Source organism: Haliotis rubra, unplaced genomic scaffold, assembly GCF_003918875.1.
Source record: "Haliotis rubra isolate DU_JTF1 unplaced genomic scaffold, ASM391887v1 Scf224, whole genome shotgun sequence".
Lineage (NCBI taxonomy): Eukaryota > Metazoa > Mollusca > Gastropoda > Lepetellida > Haliotidae > Haliotis > Haliotis rubra.
Window position 1 is genome coordinate 363,945 of NW_025766270.1, and position 19,350 is coordinate 383,294.

Sequence of the window (19,350 nt, forward strand, 5' to 3'; positions counted from 1 at the left end):
ACAACGGTGTACGCGAACAGGACGACCGTGTTTGAGATAGATAACGCCCCACACTGCAAGTGCTGTAACATACTTTTAGATCCGGCACAACAGAACCATCCGGTAACTCTAATTCATTTGGCAAACTATTGTGGTTGAAATAAGGAACAAGATCCCCTATTCCGCTGGTATACTTGGTCTTTGTTTTGTGTTTCTTGGAATTGCTTGTTCCTTTTATAGAGTACACAATCTCAAGTCTTTTTACGTGTTACGGTAAAGGTCCTGAGAAAACGTTCAGTAGCATATCATATTGGTTGTTATGTTATGAAATGTGACGATACCGGGAAGATCCGGGTTAGAATTGGTCTTCAAGAACCCATGCTTGTCGAAAGAGGCGACTAACTGGATCTGGTGGTAGGCTCGCTGACATGTCATCGGTTCCCAACTGCGCAGATCGATGCTCATGCTGTTGATCACTGGATTGTCTGGTCCAGACTCGATTATTTACAGACCGCAGCCTTACAGCTGGAATATTGCTGAGTGCGGCGTAACACTAAACTCACTCACTCAATTGTGTAGAACGATGCCTATGATGTTGATCACTGGAATGTCTGGTCCAGATTCGATTATCTGCAGACCGCCGCCTTATAGCTGGAATATTGCTGAGTGTGGCGTTAAACAACAATCCAACCAAATGTGACGAAAGGTATTATCAGACACATGCACAGGTCTGTTGTCGTGGTGAAGTTAACACTGCTTCAAACCAAAATCTAAAAGAACGTTATGTGGATTAATATTTGAAGATGGAGGGTTCAACATCTGGCAGACCTGATGGGTAATAGTATTTGTACTTGTTATGGATGTCCTAGACCGTTTACATGCAACATTGGATATCTCACGTTTTATTCATTTTTAGATGGGTATGAAGAACAATTTGTGGTACGTGATCTGTCAAACGTATCCATCATGACAGCTGACACATACATACATCATACATACTAACATTTGTGCTCAAAGGCGCTTTGTTTTTCCTTCGATCACTGGATGTCAATCTCAAAGGCACGTCGTATTATCAATCTCAACCCCCCTGGGGAGTATACAACTCTTGCAGCCACTAGGCACACCGAGTTATTGTGGCGTTCTCATCCTAACGAGGTACCCATTCACAGCTTGGTGGACTGGGACACATAGTCACAGTACTTTGTCCAACTTCACTGCACGTTGCTGTACCCGCAACTCGGTGTTTGGACGTATTCATGTGCCACCTTCTGGTCATATACCAACGGATTCGTGGGCTCTTTTAAGTGCACAGGGTTGTGTACTGTACACTAGGGGTTGTGACAAGACGGAAAGATTCTGCACACAAAGTTGACTCCAAGGTTTTTACACCCGGTCACAGGTGGGCTCGATCCCGACACCTCAACTTCGCTGGATCACTAGCCTGGCGCTTTAGCCAGCTCGCCCACTACGCCCCCAACCATCACGTGACAGGTTCTGTAACCGTGTAAATATTCAATGTGAGAGTTATCGTCTCTGGAATCTGTCTATTATTACAACAATACCAAATGTCCATATTCGTCGTGAATAGTTTGCAATTGGCTTACGATAAACAATGGCTGTTTCATCATATTTCAGTGTAATAGGTATATGCAAACGTCATTGTATTGCCTGACGTGTATTGTATGAATGGATATTAACGTTAAGCAGGTGCAACCATTTCATTAGTCAAATGCTTGCGCTTGAGTACATGTGGAAGACTGTTCCTAACACAAAGTTTTATGCAAATAATGATTAGATCATCGACATAATGCGTCAAACATCAAAGGCATAAACGAACTGACTCTTCTTTGTGTGGCTATGTATGAACATTCATATTTAGGGAAGATTGAGAATAACATTACTGTTAAAGTTGTGATAAAATCATTGGATCGGACGGATGTAGTTAAGCAGTGTCCTATCATGAGAAACCCTTTTGTTTTTCAGATTGAGTTGAGCGTCGAACGTCTATTATCAGAACGATGTACAGTTTTAATATGTATCGAGTTATGACAGCCTACACAGTTGTGTAGTACGGTATATAAAGCTATTGTGCATCACCATGTAACAGGTGTCTTCCACAACCATACCAGCAAACACGTCCATACTACTGATGGTTCAGAAAACAAGGTACGAGTGATTATATTAATAATCGTTATGCTGGTGACAGAGGGAGACAAATCACATGCCAACAAACACGTCCATACTGCTGGTGGTTCAGAGGACGAGGTAAGAGTGAGTGTCTTAATAATCGTTATGCTGGTGACAGAAGGAGACAAATCACATGCCAACAAACACGTCTACCCTACTGATGGTTCAGAGGACAAGGTAAAAGTGAGTGTCTTAATAATTGTTATGCTGGTGACTGAGGACGACAGACTGGAATTTCATGTAGGAATGGCAAAGGTTTTGACGCTTCTGTTTAAACAGGTCGTCCCAAAAGTAGTCGGCCTAACTATATTCTCGATGTCCAGTGTTAGAAAAGTTTCCATTTTATTACGAAAAATCATCAGCAAGCCACGTCCAAAATTTCACATATGTGGGTAATGTGGTTAACGAGATATCAGTCATCACAACACATTGGGGTATAATATATCTTTAATACTGCAGAAAGTGATCCTCATGGATAAGTGTATGCCCTCAGATAATATCACATAAAATATGTTCAGTATTAATCCAACATTCAAAGATTTGGATTGCTTGATTTATATTTAGACGGGGCTGTTTTTAAAGGACACCCCCATTTTAATCTTTCAAAAACACTGTGTCCAGATATTCAAGCTGGCACTGTTTACAATATATTGAGTGCTGACACTTGTGTGACCATTAAGTATTCAGTTTGAACCCTTGGCATCAGGCATGAATAGTGAAAATATTAGAATAAATTATGTCCTCATGGTTACGTCATCTGAAAGGGGTTGGGTAGTGTCTCCAAAACAAGCTCTTTCAGTAAACATCATGGGAGGAGTCATCTTAACAAGAAATTGTAGTTTGAAATTGCATTTTTGTGCACTTTAATATCTATGTTTGATTATAGAGGACTTCTGCCTATCTCAAACACACAAAATGTTTCTTGTATATTGTGTTTCCTGACGTTTATGATGCATTTATTGCAGATTTTGCGGGGTTTTTTGGGGGTACCAAGAGTCAATTAAAAAGAGGATCGTGAGGCTGGAACATGGCAAAAGCAATTTGCTTGATGTTGAGAGATAGTATGTAGAAAATAAAATAAAAAACAGCTGCGTTTGTATAATTTTCTAGGTGAGGCCGACTACTTTGGGGACACCCGTCGTAAGTCTCAGATAATTGTTGCTTAGGATGGAGGATACTTAAGATATTATGAAATAAGGAAACGTCGATGAATGTTGTCAGATTCAAAATAACCTTAAGCTGTATGGGCAAGCGTTATTTCAACTCATTAAGCAGAGAAAAAATACGAATGACCTATGAAATGACTAACTCGTCAAGATTGTTTGATGCTATAGTACTACCTATATTAACTTACATTGCAGAAATAGATTTTGAAGTAAAGAACAGATTGAAGGCGTCCAAACTCAGAATTTGAAGACAGTTTGTATTTACCCAAACTGCTAATAGTACTACTGCCCTTATGTGTATCTTTCAAAATGCAACACGTTTGGATTAGGGTTACAAATGACTACCTGATACCTTAATCGACATGGAAAGCGTCCCCCTATTTACATAAGGGTTTGATTATTGGGACTTTTCAAACCAGTAAAGATAAATACATTTTGTATTATTATTGGGTATCACTGAACAGTAAGATCTAATATCATGTACTGTACTACTGTGTTCTGACGCAATAATATAGGGGTGGGGTGGGGGGGGTAGCCTAGTGGTTAAAGCGTTCGCTCGTCACGCCGAAACCCTGCGATTCCCCACATGAGTACAGAGTTTATAGCCCCTTTGTGGTGTCCCCCCACCGTGATTATGCTATAATATTGCTATAAGCGGCGTCAAACTAAACTGACTCACTCTGACTGTTAGTAGTACTGGTACTAACCATTTTGTTTCCGCGGTGTGGTGCTTAGAGATCAAAGAATTGGTAGTCACAAAAAACACGAATAGACACGCACTCTCATGAGCGGCTGTTAAACATATGATTTTATACATGTTAACATATGGCAGCTTGTGAGATAATAAGAGTCAGAGTTAATGCCACATATAGATGTTGCCTTGTGCTATATACCTTCAATATCACGCCAGAGTGAGGAACAGCCATACGTTCATTAATGTCACATTGCAACGTTCCTGCAAAAGATGTCTCGGTGAGTGTAATGTAGTAAAAACTAGTATCCTTACACAGCTATATATAAACAGAGCGTAATGTTTTGAAAATAAAAAAACGAATGAAGATGACTTAAAATATTCTCTTCAGATGCCTCCTGATTATGGGACATGGTTTTGTGTTAGTCTTTGGGCGTTGTAGAAATATAGAAAACATTGTCGACCTTTCTTAAAGTATTCGAGACAAGCTGAATGTCTTTCCGAGTGGGTCAGATACATTCGTAAGCCAGGAACTGTCAAATTCACAGATCCGACGGTATTCCCATGCGTACAAGAGACCAGCGCACCGCCACTGTTCCATCTTACACAGCCTCGGGTGTAACGTCACGTTCAAGAACGCTGCACTTGTATGTCGATGTTTGTTTGTTTGTTTGTTTGTTTGTTGTTTGACCCCGCGCTCTGCAATATTCAAATGGCATCTATATGGTGTCGGTCTGTACATTATCGAGTCTGGACCAGACATGCCAGTGATCAACAACATGAGCATCGATCTACGCAACTGGGATGTGAAGACTTGTGTCAACCATGTCAGCAAATCTGATCATCCGGTCAGTTAGTCGCCACTTACCACAAGCATGGGTTGCTGAAGATCAATTCTAACTCAATCATTAATGTTTCATAAATACCCACGTAAAAGATGTGCAAGGCCATTCAACAAATCGAAAGGTCAATCATGTAAAGAACGTTAGTTTCTATCTGATATTGGTGTTTTTTTATCCTTTTCGAAAGCAATAAACTTTGCATTAATATTTTATCATCAAAACTAAACCAAATGCATGTGATGTGATCAGACGGGTTCCCAGACTCGGTAAAACACCAGGGAACCACATCAATTACTTTTTACAGGTCAAAAAGACAGCGGCGCCATGCCAGTCGCAAAGCATCAGATCCTATCCCCACTAGTATTGAGTCACTTTACATTAAAACTGGTGTCCTGGTACTGTAGCTCACCGGAATAAATAGTTAAACAAAGACCGCAAACGTTTCTGATTTACAAACTATCTCCTTCGTATTTTTATTGTTGGTTATCAAAGTACATATATTTCTTCAAATAATTAACCTAAATCGAATTTGATTATTAAACTGGCATACACGTATAAGAAAACATGAAGTTCATTCTTGCATTATTTGCAAACATTTTAACTCTTTTGATGAGATGTTCAATCCATCTGAGTATTTGCAGGTTTTTATATTTTGAGTGTAAGTAGATATTGTGCCAGGTCGCTTCAGCAGTCTTGCACCTATCGGCAGCGGCAGTCAAAATGAGTAACTTCACGACTCTCATTCACGAGTAGAGCTATTGGTAGAACCGAACACGCCAACATCATATATCGCCAGCACGTCGTAAGTGTTCATTGTCAATTATTCGTTAATTTTCATAATGTTAGGTATTGAAAATCTCTTGCATCGTGTTTTTGGTCACTGCATGCACCATATCCTCTAGCGTCTCATTTAACGGTTAAGGTAATAAAATCCAGTGCAAGACGGAAATCAATAGCGTCAGAATCGCTTATATGGCATCAAGCTTGCCATTGTGGTACTCCTGCGATTCATGCATTCATGGTCACTAACGTTAGAGGGATACTCACATCCATCATCTATAAGAAATGGACACCATCACACGAATAATAAATAAGATGAACATTGCCCTGCCTACTGTTCGTAGCTGATACTATATTACTGTCATCCCCATTATGTATAAATACAATATGATATGGTCATGTACACTTACTAGTGTGTCTATGACTTTGTTACGAAGACTATGACTGTTCCTACTTTATGAAACGACATGAATTATTTAATATAATTAATGTCATGTCTTGTGTGAAATATTTTAAAATCCCTATCACTGAAAATAGTTTCACGTCTAATTTATTTTGGAGGAATTGAAACACTTGTGGCATTTGCGACACAAATAAAACACAATCAGTTGACAGGTTTGAAAATATATAAAAGTATGCATAGCTGGCACATAAAATAGATACTGACTTAATATATCAATGCATAATATCTAAACCATTCACGTACCTAGGGAGAAATGTCATGTCTTACGATGTGATATCATTTCTACTTGGACTAGCCATCAATAGTCATTTGTCGGAGCAAAGATGATGAGTCAAGAATTTTTTACTTTTACCACAAAGATGGAAATATAATTATAATTGTCTTTTCACAAACTCGTTCAAAATATCTTAAATATATATACACATGGAAAAGGTATCGCAACACTGCATATTTGTCCAATATGTTACCATTAACCACAGCAAAGGAATTTAACTAAATCTCAATTTAATTTCCCATCTGGATAACCTGATCACATGGAATAATAATTAAATGGTAAAACGCAAATTGAACGGAAAACTATAGTTTATTCATAGAAGTTAACATTGCGAAAATGACTCAGTTTGCGGTGCTTATAACTATGGTTGTATGACATTAACAAGTGATGTTCATGATTCTGGCATACAATCCTCAAGAAATCACATGTCAATAACTGAGCACAAGGTCAATATTTAGTGTAACCTCGGCCAGCTGCAATAACACATCTGATCCTCCTGCTCATTGACTGTATCAGACATTGAATAAGACGTCAGGGGTATTGCGTTCTCTCCCTGATGGTATACTTATTCCAATACGACCTATAATCTCCCAAACATACTATATGGGATTACATACTATCAAGGACACATGGCGGGCCAAGGTACAGTTGTTACAGTAATGTGAGAGGCACCCCGCATCATCAATGAACCCCGCCAAATTGTACCAACTCCAAGATTCTATTGTCTATATGCAGTGTTTTGCGGCACCAAACACCAGCTCGCCCATCAGTCATAGACAAAAGAAATCGACTTTCAGATTCCAGTGATGTCGAGATTGAAACTAAGCTTGTCGTGCTGCTTTGTGTGCAAGGGATAACAACGGACGGTTGATAGGCCGTCTGGCTCTAAACCTGGCCGACATTCGACAATTTCGGACTGTTCTGTTGGACAAATAACGATGTGGAAGCTGCTCTGTGTTTGCTGGTGTTTTCTGGCCAAACGGCTGATAGTCTATAGATGGCCACCCATATCTTTTGCAATAGCACTTACTGACATGCCAGCATTCCGCATACCAATAACTTGCCATCTTTGGAAGTGCATATCTGAAATCAGTGTAAGGTGTGTCCAATGTGTCAATACAATCATACAAGCAAAATTATAGTATTTTGATCTGAATACAATGACTGTTAAAATCATAGGTGTGGCGATATTTTTTTCCATGTGTATAGTTGCGGACATGAAATAACGTGAATGAGAACTGGCCCATTAATGGTAAGGGGATGAAGGCGGGGGGTTAACAATTAATAAGTAATTTGTATGCATATTGCCTTGCGCTAGGGTCTTCAATACTCCAACTCTTTCATCACATCATGCTAATAATACAGTAGTGGTAAAAAATGATTGATATTATGGGCAACGCCCGTGTCTACGATCAGTTTGGTCACCCATTATTGCTACTATTGACCGAGGAATGACGCAAATAATTGATATCATCCAATCAGCAGAATTGATTAGATACTATAGAATAGCCAGATATAATTATTAAATTCCACCATTGTGTGAAAAAAAACGTATGGATGTAATTGCATCATAAAAGGCGCTTATGGTCTTCTTCACCAATAAATCCCGATGTCACGGTCTTGAGTCTGTAAGCAACGTTCGAAATACTCAAGCGTAGCCATGGTCACAAGAAAAGTACAAATGGGTCCATTGATTTCTTGCAACTCTATCCAACGACTTTTGCTTACGCGTGGATATACATTTACAGTGCCAGTATTGACTAGAAAGTATATACAGATAGATGTTTTTGTTTGAAAATGTTCCTAAACTAGAAATTTGCAAAAAGAAACATTCGCAGGCAAATATCAATTTCCCTTATTATATCAAAAATATTTTTAACTATGGGAATCGTCAACAGTTTCATGTTCTCATAGGAACATCATCCAATCCCATGTTCAGTCTTCGAACGTGAACTTCGCAGTTCATGCCGCAAAGTCCACTGCTTGTTGCTGCAAAGAATCATCATATACTACTGGGATAAAGTAACTGTGCATTTTGTTTATGTTATGCTATTTTTAATGCAAAAAGATGATAACATGATTCTTGGTGTATTTCTTAATCACTGTTTAGCTGTTGACAGGATAACATCGAAATCTGTATGATTTGACACAAGGTATCGTGACAAGCCCATGAATTGATGTGGTGTCAAAAGTCAGTTCACAAATCCAGTATCGTGTGTGTCCACCATTGGCGTTGATGCTGGCTTAACAACGATGACGCATACACGACACTAAGCGATTGAAGAAAGCTTAGGGAATGTTTGTTCCATATCTGAACCAACGCTTGTCCTAATTCAGCTAATGTCAATGGCTGATTCTGGGCTTGAAGTAAACGTCACTCCATTTCTTCCCAAGCGTGCTCGATAGTGGACAGGTTCGGAGGAACAGCTGTCTCAGGAAATCTGTCACAACACCAGCGACATGCTTATGTGGACGGGCGTTATCTTGCGTGAAGTTACGTCTCTGTCCTTGAATGAGGTGCTGCACACGAGGCCCAATGATCTCATCCCGGACCTGTCAGATTACCATCGACAATGACAGGTTTTGTCCGACCATGATATGTGATGTTCCCCCGTATCATAACGCCTCTCCGCCAAACTGTTGGCGTTAAACAACGCACGTGTTAGCATACCGTTCACCTCGCCATCTGTACACCCTTGCCCTGCCATCTGAGCTGTCCAGATGATATCTCGACTCTTTCGTGAAGAAAACACCATCCCAACCGTAGATGCTGTCTGCACCAGGCAAGACGTGCCTGTCGGTGACGTTGACGCAACATTGGACGTATTGTAGGCCGTCGGCGTTGGATTTTGTGCTCCCTCAGCCGGTTCCGTACAGTCCTGGAACTGATTGGACGTAAGCCAGGAATGGCCCGAGAAGTCAAACTGGCAGTCTGGAATCGATTCCTTACATGGATCAGGCGAATGTGATTGTCTTGCTGGCGTATCGTCTCGCGTGGACGGCCGGTCCGAGGCAAATCTCTCGTGTTCCCATTATGTTGAAAATGTCTCCATAGAGATGAGATTGTGTTTCGATGGACACCAAAATGCCTGGCCACTTCATTTTGGGCCACTCAAGTACCCACAGTGCAGAGAGGTTCTGTAAGCCGTGGCATGGTGTACGCGCAGTTTACGTTAAAATTTACGTGTTTTCCACAACATTCAGAGACTAGAGAATAATCAGCCGTTCTTCAGTTTTCAATGTCAGGTGTGTGAACTTCAGGTGTCAAAAAGCATACATTAAGTGAGTAAGTTGATTGTGCACAAAGTGCACGTGCCACGCGCAATAAGTGGCATCAATTTTCACGCAAAGTGCTTTGCTACATGCTTATTCAGGGTTATGTTTAAAAGTTTTCAAATAACTTTCATTTTATGCAATTTCATGGTATGCAAAGTTACTGCTTCCGTTAGTATACTACTACCATCACGACATTTAATCACAGGTTATCACGGTGAGCCTGAACATCCCACTTGGTTGCTGAAGATCAATTCACGGGTCAGTGACTATGTACGTTACCATTCGAAAAGCGAGATGATGTAGGATGGCATCACGAGTCATCGGAGGACACTATCCTTGATTGTTAATGGCGAATTCAATATTGTTCGCTTGGGTAATGCCCGCCTCATGCAGCCTTCATAGTGAGGCAACAAAACAATATATCTTGCGCCATGGTTGTCTGTTTCTCCATACCTCACCAGTAAGGAATATGTCTTTGATGAGATGGGTACACGCCTACGACAGGACCAGAAGATACCGGCTAGGTTAACCCAAATTTTGGCTGCTTTCAATCATCTTCTGTGCACTTCCTACGTACACACAATTTGAGGCGACACCCGATATTGACATTGTTAATTTTGCTGTTACCTCATGGCGTTTCGGCGTTTCGCTCTAGTGTTGTAAACGTTTTGTTACTATAAAAAATGATCAGATGAATGACGAAATATTGTTAATAATAATAGTGTATAACCTTTAATCAAGTACAGACATTAGAATTGCAATATAATAAATTAACCAGAATTGCACTTTATTATTTTAAGATATTCTAGTCAAACTTTTTTATGAGTAATTCTGTTAAATACTGCAACAACCTGCATATGAACCAAATATTTCCAGTAAATATCTCTGTCTCTGATTTAAAAAACACCAGCATTTACTGACCGATACGCCCACAGCCCCTTATCAGCTTGCGAGTAATTATACACAAACAGTGCTTGCAGTGGTCTTCTGTGTAGAAGTAAACGTATTAAAGTGAACCGTAATTGGTATATAAACTGGAGTACAGAACCACCAGTTGTTAGTTCCATGGAATATACCATTTGTGCACAGGGCAGAAAGGTGAGGGAGAAATCAATGATAACACAGGCTGCCGTCTTCCTTACAGAAACAAGTGTTGGGTTTGCAGACTCACTCACAGAGCTGCAACAAGGTAACTGTGACTGTGAACACTCTCTCGTCTGGTTGGTGTGAGGTGAGTGACTGTTTTGCCTTTGTATTTTTATCGTTATCAACATAGTTTGTGTTATATAAATATATGCATCTGGATATCATTATAGATATATCTGTATTATTAAAATCTTACAGCAATTTGTCCCAGGCCGTGCTGCACATGGACTACACGCTTCCAAAGAACATCACAAACTTTTTAATTTTATTTTAGTATTCATGTTTGAGCATGCACGTGAAGCATAGCTGCACGATATCCGATGGTGTTGAGAAATCTGTTCATTTGGGAATCACAACGTATCCCCAAATTTCACTCTGCAGCGGCATGGTCCATAGTATGGTGATCTATCTTCAGTTGTAGCCTGTTTTTATATTATATTGTCATCTATGGTTATACTGTTTTAGGTTTAATTACTAGTTTTAAATTCATATCTGTGATAATATAGTTATTTTACTGTCCTTCGTTGACAGGTTTTTATAACTGACCATTTATTACTATACATCTACCAATTATTGGTCTCGTCACGATATGGCTGAAACATTGCCGATGTGACGATAAATATTAACTCACAACTCAACCGACTGTTTATGCATTTACGCACAACCGTCGGTTCACCCCAGTAGGCATGGATATAGAGAATCTCACCCAAGTGTCTTCTGATATCAAATATATTAACACGAGTTGATTAAAGTTGATCCGAGGCACGAGGGTGAGATTATATTTATCATCCGAAAGCATTCTTCATCAGTTATCAGGAAAAGAATGAATTTATCTGAGCACATAATTGCCATTAGGCTTCTGTAGCAGTGAACCCAGTGAGGTCATAGCATTATGACGGCATCAACATTGTGGCGTCATAGCATTGTCAGCTGTGGTCTTAGTGATGTCAAAGCATTGTGAGGTCATTAACTGACGATGTATTAGCATTATGACAATTCAGTTGTTGCGATATCTACAATGTAGATATCGCTTGTAGATATCGCTTGTCCTCACACAAGCGAATTCCACTGTGTGAGTCAGTTTTGGATGATAAAAATGTAACAGCTGGTTCCTCATGATATAACTGAAATATTGCTCATATGGCGTACCATCTAACTCGAGCACTTGTAAATTATATGAAAATATGCATGCATTGTATCATCATAGATGTGTTTTCTGGTACTAGTAACTTTGCATTTGCTCATCACAATTGTGTGTGTGTAAGATGGTTCGCATTACCACAGCAAAAACTGTGTCTTTTGGTATTGAGGCGTATGTGTTCATAAATTATATTTTCGTATGCGTTTGACAAATCGATATTATGCCCATTTTGTGAAGTGAAATATATGACACTTTTCAAGATGAACCAATCAATCATGTCTTACAGGTGAAGAATTCGTACTTAGATTTTTGTCACATTTATAATGTGGATGAAGGAAGATAGATGCTGTTCTTAAAAGAGTTTGTAAATTACGTATCAGGATCTAGTGAGTCACTAGATCCTTGTGACTGTAACGAAATGATAAATACATTCAGGTAATATGACATCCTCTCATCAAAGGACAGTATGAAAACCAGATTACTTGTATCAAACGCCAGAAAAGGAAATTACGCCACATAACAATACATGATAAAAACTATATTTTTCGATCGCCTGCAACTAAAGGTAGGTCACTTTACTAGAGCTCCCTGCCCTGGCAGGATTTACAACATCCCTTCAAGTGCTGGTCATTATTGCGAATTTAGCCAATTTCAAAAGACTGGTAGAATTAAACAGCCTTCTGCCAGACCTCGGCCTTCAGTAAATTGTAACACCCCTAAACAACGTTACCATGATAATATTCCACGTATATGCCCGTTTTCCCCGATATTCTAATGAAATATCAGCACTCTACACATTTTAACATTAACCAGTACATTTTAACAACAATGCGTAATAACAATGGATTTATCTTCCTATCAAATATCTGTATTATTCTATTTAGAGTCCAATTTCGAAATTCACTGAAATGCTTTTAATACACTAGCACTGGCATACTATCCGTGTTCACAAGAGTAACTGTACACTTAGTGCAAGATAATCGAGCAGATAATAACAACCTTTAGGGCACATGTTTTTAGTTCTAACTCAATGTCACTAGGTGAAATATTCACTGCAACGCGTTTACAGTGAACAATTGCGTGCGTCAAAAAAAAAAACAAAAAAACCCACTTTTCAGGAAGGGAACCTGCCTTGGAAAGGCTTTGGTCAAATTAGTCAAAAGGTCAAGGTCACTGTTGGGATTTTGTGAAAGATTACTACATCAGTCAGGTTCTAAGGCATGGTTACAAGTCATTACATGAAACATCAATATCACGACGGGGACGAGAGAAGTTGGCTTCACACATCATACCCATTGTTCGCCTCCTTCAATCTTGAACCTAAATGTTTAGCCATGTTACTATTTGTTTAGTGTCACTGTCATCCAAAGCTGCCTTTTTCTTTAATTACAGTTGGGCATCAGCGGCCGATAGATGAACAAACAGAGCAGAGGAAATACCATATCTATTCTGACAGTTCTAAGTCCCCAAAATCGCATTAACATTTCTTGAGCACCCAGTGTTATCAAAATGAAAGCAAACATGTCTAATTACACTTCTAATGTTCCGTCACAAAGAAACCCTGAAGGTTGGAGGAGGGTGGATGACGTTGCTTATGAAATTGAGACGTATTACCTGTGGGTTATAGTTGCACTTGGATTTCCTGGAAACTGCTTCACAATCATCACCATTATTAAGATGTGTCCAGCAAGGTCCCTCACCGTTTACATCGCCCTCCTCGCCATCGTCGACAACATGGCCATCGTCAACAAGCTTCTTATGTTCGTGCTGCCTGACCGAGGAGTACAGATTGGACTGTCTGGTTGCAGATTTCTTGGATTTAGTGGTAACTTTCTCATTACTTACGGCAACTGGCTGCTTGTTGGGTTGTCAATTGAGAGGTTCGCTGCCGTGTGGTTTCCGTTCCAGATCGGCAAAATATGGACCTTCAGAAAATCCTTATCAGTAGTCATATCGATAACCATACCTCTTGTAGCCTTGTTTCTTCATCTGTTCTGGACAATGGATTACAGTTATGTTGCCCACAGTAAAAGTGTATTCTGCAAAATCAACGAGAAGTATTTATATTTCATGGTTCATATATGGTACTGGGTCAATGTCCTCGTGTATGCCGTGGTGCCATGTGTCCTGCTTCTAGTGTTTAACTTACTCATCATCGCTGGTATTGTAAAATCTACCAAGGATCGAAGATCTTTGAACAGAAACGAATCGAGCACTGATCGCAGTTCATCAACAGACCGGCAACGTCAAATCACTATTATGCTTGTAATATCGGCAATAACCTTGGTGGTTCTGACTACCCCAAGGTGTGTCTTGCTCATAATGTCGCCCTACCTAAATCCAGCCAACAAGTCTATGGAGGGAGCGGTTCTGTATCTGATTGATACCATCGCTTATATTTTGTGTGACTCAACACATGCAATTAACTTTACCTATATTCCTTCAGTGCTCGACGATTCAGGAACCAATTCATTGACATGTTTGTGTGTCGCAAACAAACTCCAGCAGCACCAGCCACACAGTACATAACCCTTTCCACCCGCCCTTCAAAAGATAGTGCATAGGTCAGATGCCTTATATACGAGTGAACTCAGTATGAGATCACATTTTCAAACTACATTAACCCAAAATTATTGTAACTTATTAATGTTGAGTGTTTATATTGGAGTGTGCACTTTATTTCAGAGAATAAGCAGTGGAATTAATGATGATAACAGGCAAGTTTCACTTCAAATTGCGATTTATCATCGCAAATGTATCACTTTATATAATACCTTTCCGTCACGCGTGTGATTTTGAACGTTAAACCCATCACGATTAGGTCGGATGACAGGTTTCTTGAAGGCCAGCAGAGCCTGTAAGGTGAAAAAGGTTCATTAAACAAGAACTGTTCGAACAAGCAGAAGAAACTAGTCAGTGAATATGTCTCCTAATTAGAAGAATTAATGGAGACGGAACAGCTGGCACTGCATCATATTGCGATATTGGTTGTTCTTGTTCTGGTGACAGATGCGAGTTGTAACTACTGTTGGATGCAATTGTGGGACAAGGTTAGTGTTAATTATGGCTTCCGGATTGTTATTTCCAAACTGCTCTCGTGGCCTTCTTCTTCATTTTTCAGGGACTATGATATGTTTGGTAAGATGTCTTGAGTATTCTCTATTATTGTGTATTTTTATCAAGACTCTTGATCGGTGTGGACTAGACATATTGCAATCTGCTACGATGTAAATATTCTCTTTGTACAACTATTGTCTACATGTATGATGTATGCCAAGTATTTAAGAATAAATATTTGACTGTGTAAATATATATTTTGTGTCATATTTATGCCAAGATTACAGCTATAGTAATTTGAAGGAAACAGATGGTTTTAATCCATAATATTTCCAAGTAAACATTAATAAATGAGACATACAGTTTCTCAATCCATTGACGTCACAGGGGTCCATATTTACCAGACCTATGAAAATCCACACGCGTGCAGTCTGTGATTCAATGTCCGCCGGTTATTTCCGGGGTTATTCTAGTGAATAAAAAAAGAAATATTATATGTCCGTGAGTCATTTCAGTATTGTTCATCTAATGCATTCGTGACGTCCAGTAATTGTTTGGATCAATAGGTTCTATGGTAACTTTATACATTGAAACGTAATTATTTTCACACCTTCCCGCAACATATCGTTTAACACCATGCAATTAGAATTAATAACCCGGCCAAATTATTATCTGAACTGTCATCTTGCAACCAGACATATTGTCTGAATAGTACTCATTGTCCTTGTGCTTTGTACCTTCACTATCCAGGTTGGACTTCGTAATAAATGAAACTCTGCTTCCACAGCAGTAAACGACTTTGACAACGACCAGCAGCGTTTTACGCAACTCTTGTACGGAGTTTCTCTTGCTTTCATTGTAACTATAATCTATACAGCATGTATTGCTTCTTTGCACGAAGTTCTTCATGTAAATGATTCATCATACTACTTCTATATATATATATATATATATATATATATATATATATGTGTGTGTGTGTGTGTGTGTGTGTGTGTGTGTCATGTCATGACAATGTGTAACTAAGCGCCATACGTACCCGTGTTCTGTAAACAAACATAAATTTCAATGAATAACGCTAACAGCTGAATAATACTAGTCAGAATCTGTTCTTAAGTCTTTAAATGTATTCATAAATTCATATAGATGACTAGTGAAAGAAAACAAATAATATGTTGATGTTTAGGTAACATCAATAAATCTGAATGAACAACGGTACAGCTCTGATGTTCTCGATGACCATCCTGTAAACATAAGGCCAGTCTTCGTCGACGACAATGTTACGCCACGTCTCGCACATGCAGTAGGGGGTTTCGTACGTCAAGAGGACGTAGCAACTCTTCCTTGTCCAACAGAAGTCCAGGCCGCGATTTCTCGAAACAAACTTAAGTCTGAGTTTTGACTTAAGTCCGAATATTTACAAGAATTTGAGAAAACGCATTTCCCATGTTAAACTGAAATCGATATTAAGCTCAAACATAGTAGACAATTTGAGTTTGGTGAATCGAATACTTAAGTTTTTGGGGCAGTGGAGATAAAAATTGAGCTCTTTCAAAGTGTCAAACTCAGTTTGAAATTTGAGTAAACACTAAAGTTTGTTTCGAGAAATCAAGGCCAGGTCTCAATCCCACAGAGCATGTTTGAGATATCATGGGTCACAAACTGCGCCAGAGAGCTAATCCAGTACAAAACCAGGATGTACTGAACAAGCCTTCCACCAAGAATGCAACGCAATATCTCAAGCTCAAATTCAACGTCTGATACAGTCCCTGGTGAGGAAGGCCAAGGCTGTTATTACACGTGGTGGAGGTTACACAAGATATTCACGTTGTTCATGGTTATTGCTACTTATGTGATTTCTTGTGGATTGTTTTCCAGAATCCTGAATATGACCATACTTGTTAACGTCGTACAACCAGTATTATCAGCACTACATATTAATCATTCCTTGAGGGTCCGTTATGCCGAGAGCAATTTAAATCGAAGTATGGATAAGTTCCATTGCTATGGTTAATGGTAACATATTGATACTATGAAAAATATAGGGCTTGGGGATACCTTTTTCCATTTGTCATCCACTTGGCAAACGTCTGTCGGATCAAATGTGAATCAACAATAACAATGCACAAAGTTATTAGCTCGTATTGGTGCAAACATGTGATTTAAAACCAGAAACATGTTTTTGCAATTATATATTGCATATCTAAAGTAGACAAGAAAGTAGACACTGTTGGATTTACAAATATATTAGAATTTCAATACTTAAAACAAACAAATCTATTCATTCAGTTTCAATTATTGTCTTGAAATGTCACATATGGACGATTATTAGTAAAATTTATAAAGTACACTGTATAATCTAAAAGCCTTGTTTTGAAATGTAGCACTAACGGGTTACCCGCCCTGACTAGTCTGAAATAGAACGATGATTGGTTCAGCACGCATTTTTATAACAGTTTAGTAAGGCTAGATGTCTCCTGTTGAGTATGCTTGCTTTCATCATTTTTAAAGACATTTCAATTTTAGTGTATCCTTTTCATTTCAGAGACTCAAGGTTTGTCGACGGATCGATATGTTAACCTTATAACGCAATAACTAGTTTTTCTCTGTTTGAAGTAGCACAACTGGAAAACTGGAAATCGGCATTAGGCCTAACTCACTCACTCTCTAAACACCTATGTCAAAAGTTAATGAAAAGCTCTCATGCAAAATAGGAACGAAAATATTCTTATCGTCCTTAGTTTTGTCGAATGGCATTATCAAGAACACTTTCAACAATCATCTCAGTCATAATATGCTCAATAAAGAAAAGCATAGGAAATGATGAGAATGATGTTGTTTATTCATGAATTATGTAATATTTTTGAATGAGTGATGTTGGTCACGTGTTAACTGGTTTAGTGCACAGACGCAACTATTGTAGCTTTGGACAATAATGTGTATATAAAACTTTTCAACAATTGTTTAAACCAAAAATGCAGACGCACAGACCTACATTTTCTTAAGAATGAAAACGTCATAAGTTCCATGTCCATTCACACAGCTAGAAATTTCAGTTTGGTTTTGTGTCCTGTAAACTGTGCTTATCGTGTAGGCGAGTGAAGTGACTTGGTAAAGTTGTTGCCTTCACGGGACGCAACTCATAATATTACTATCTGGCACCCGTTACATAGGAGGAATATTATTGCAGACAAGCGTGCAGACCCATCACCATAGCTGATCTTAAACCTGAGGTTTCAAAATATCGATTTGTGTTCATCCTACAACTGTGTCCTGGAACACGCAGCATGGTACATGAAAACAACGTCCTTATTGTTTGTTATCGTGCTATAACAATACAACCATTCCTTCATAGTTTGAGCCGAATGTCATATGCAGTTAATTTTCAATATTGAATTTACATACAACCATATATACATGGAGAATTTTGTACAGATAAAACCTATTTGCTGCAGGAAGCACAATGACAGATTACAAATGAAATTAAATTGCAACCAAGCCATTTTGCTTCCATTTTGGTCGCTCCCAAATATTACGCATCAAAGTCTTTTAGGCTGATGTTCCCATGTGTAATACACCTGACTCGTGACCGACATGTATGTGTCTGTTGTCCGAATTATTATCGGACATAACTTTATGAAATGAAAAATGAATGGACCTATTCCAGAAGCCCACATTAACTTGCAGCTGAATGTTGTTTAGTATGACGTTGGTCTGTAAATAATCGAGTCTCGACCAGGACATCCAGAGGTTGACACCATGAGCATCGCAATAAGATTCTAAGATATATATCAGTTTGTTTGTTGTTTAAAGTCACACTCAGCAATATTCCATCTATATGGCGGCGGTCTGTAAATAATCGAATCTGGACCAGACAATCCAGTGATGAGCAGCATGAGTATCGATCTATGGAATATGTATATGATGACATGTGTCAGCGAGCCTGACAAGCATAGGTTGCCGAAGACCAATTACAACTCGGATCTTCACGGGTAGATAAGCATCGTACCACCCGATTCCATTAGTCGTATGTTAGGGTGATCACGTAATACAATGATAATGTCTAGACCGTGACTGAAGGTATGACAAAGTCAAATCACCAAGTTTGATCCACTTGAGAGAGGAAATTTAACCCATATCAGGGTGTTGTGACGTTGCAGTTGGCCTCGGTGCCGTTGTATAAAACGATCTAAAGGTGAGCACTTAGACATGCGGCAGGCTAAAGATTCTTATCGACGATATCCTTTAAAATTCTTCAGTGAAGCCATTTAATACTTGAATATTCCGTTGAACGAGCCAAAAGGGGCATCAAAAGAACAAGAGTTTAAATTTACTGCATATTAATTTC

General features: G+C 39.0%; 1 protein-coding gene across 1 annotated transcript; it reads left to right on the forward strand.

The window, feature by feature from the left end:
- Positions 1–2,068: 2,068 nt before the first annotated feature.
- Positions 2,069–15,241, forward strand: LOC124277591 (probable G-protein coupled receptor 139). Its single transcript, XM_046713309.1, has 2 exons — positions 2,069–2,145; positions 13,338–15,241. The coding sequence occupies exon 2, from the start codon at positions 13,455–13,457 to the stop codon at positions 14,472–14,474; it is 1,020 nt and encodes a 339-aa protein (XP_046569265.1). The 5' UTR covers positions 2,069–2,145; positions 13,338–13,454; the 3' UTR covers positions 14,475–15,241.
- The last annotated feature ends 4,109 nt before the right edge of the window (positions 15,242–19,350 follow it).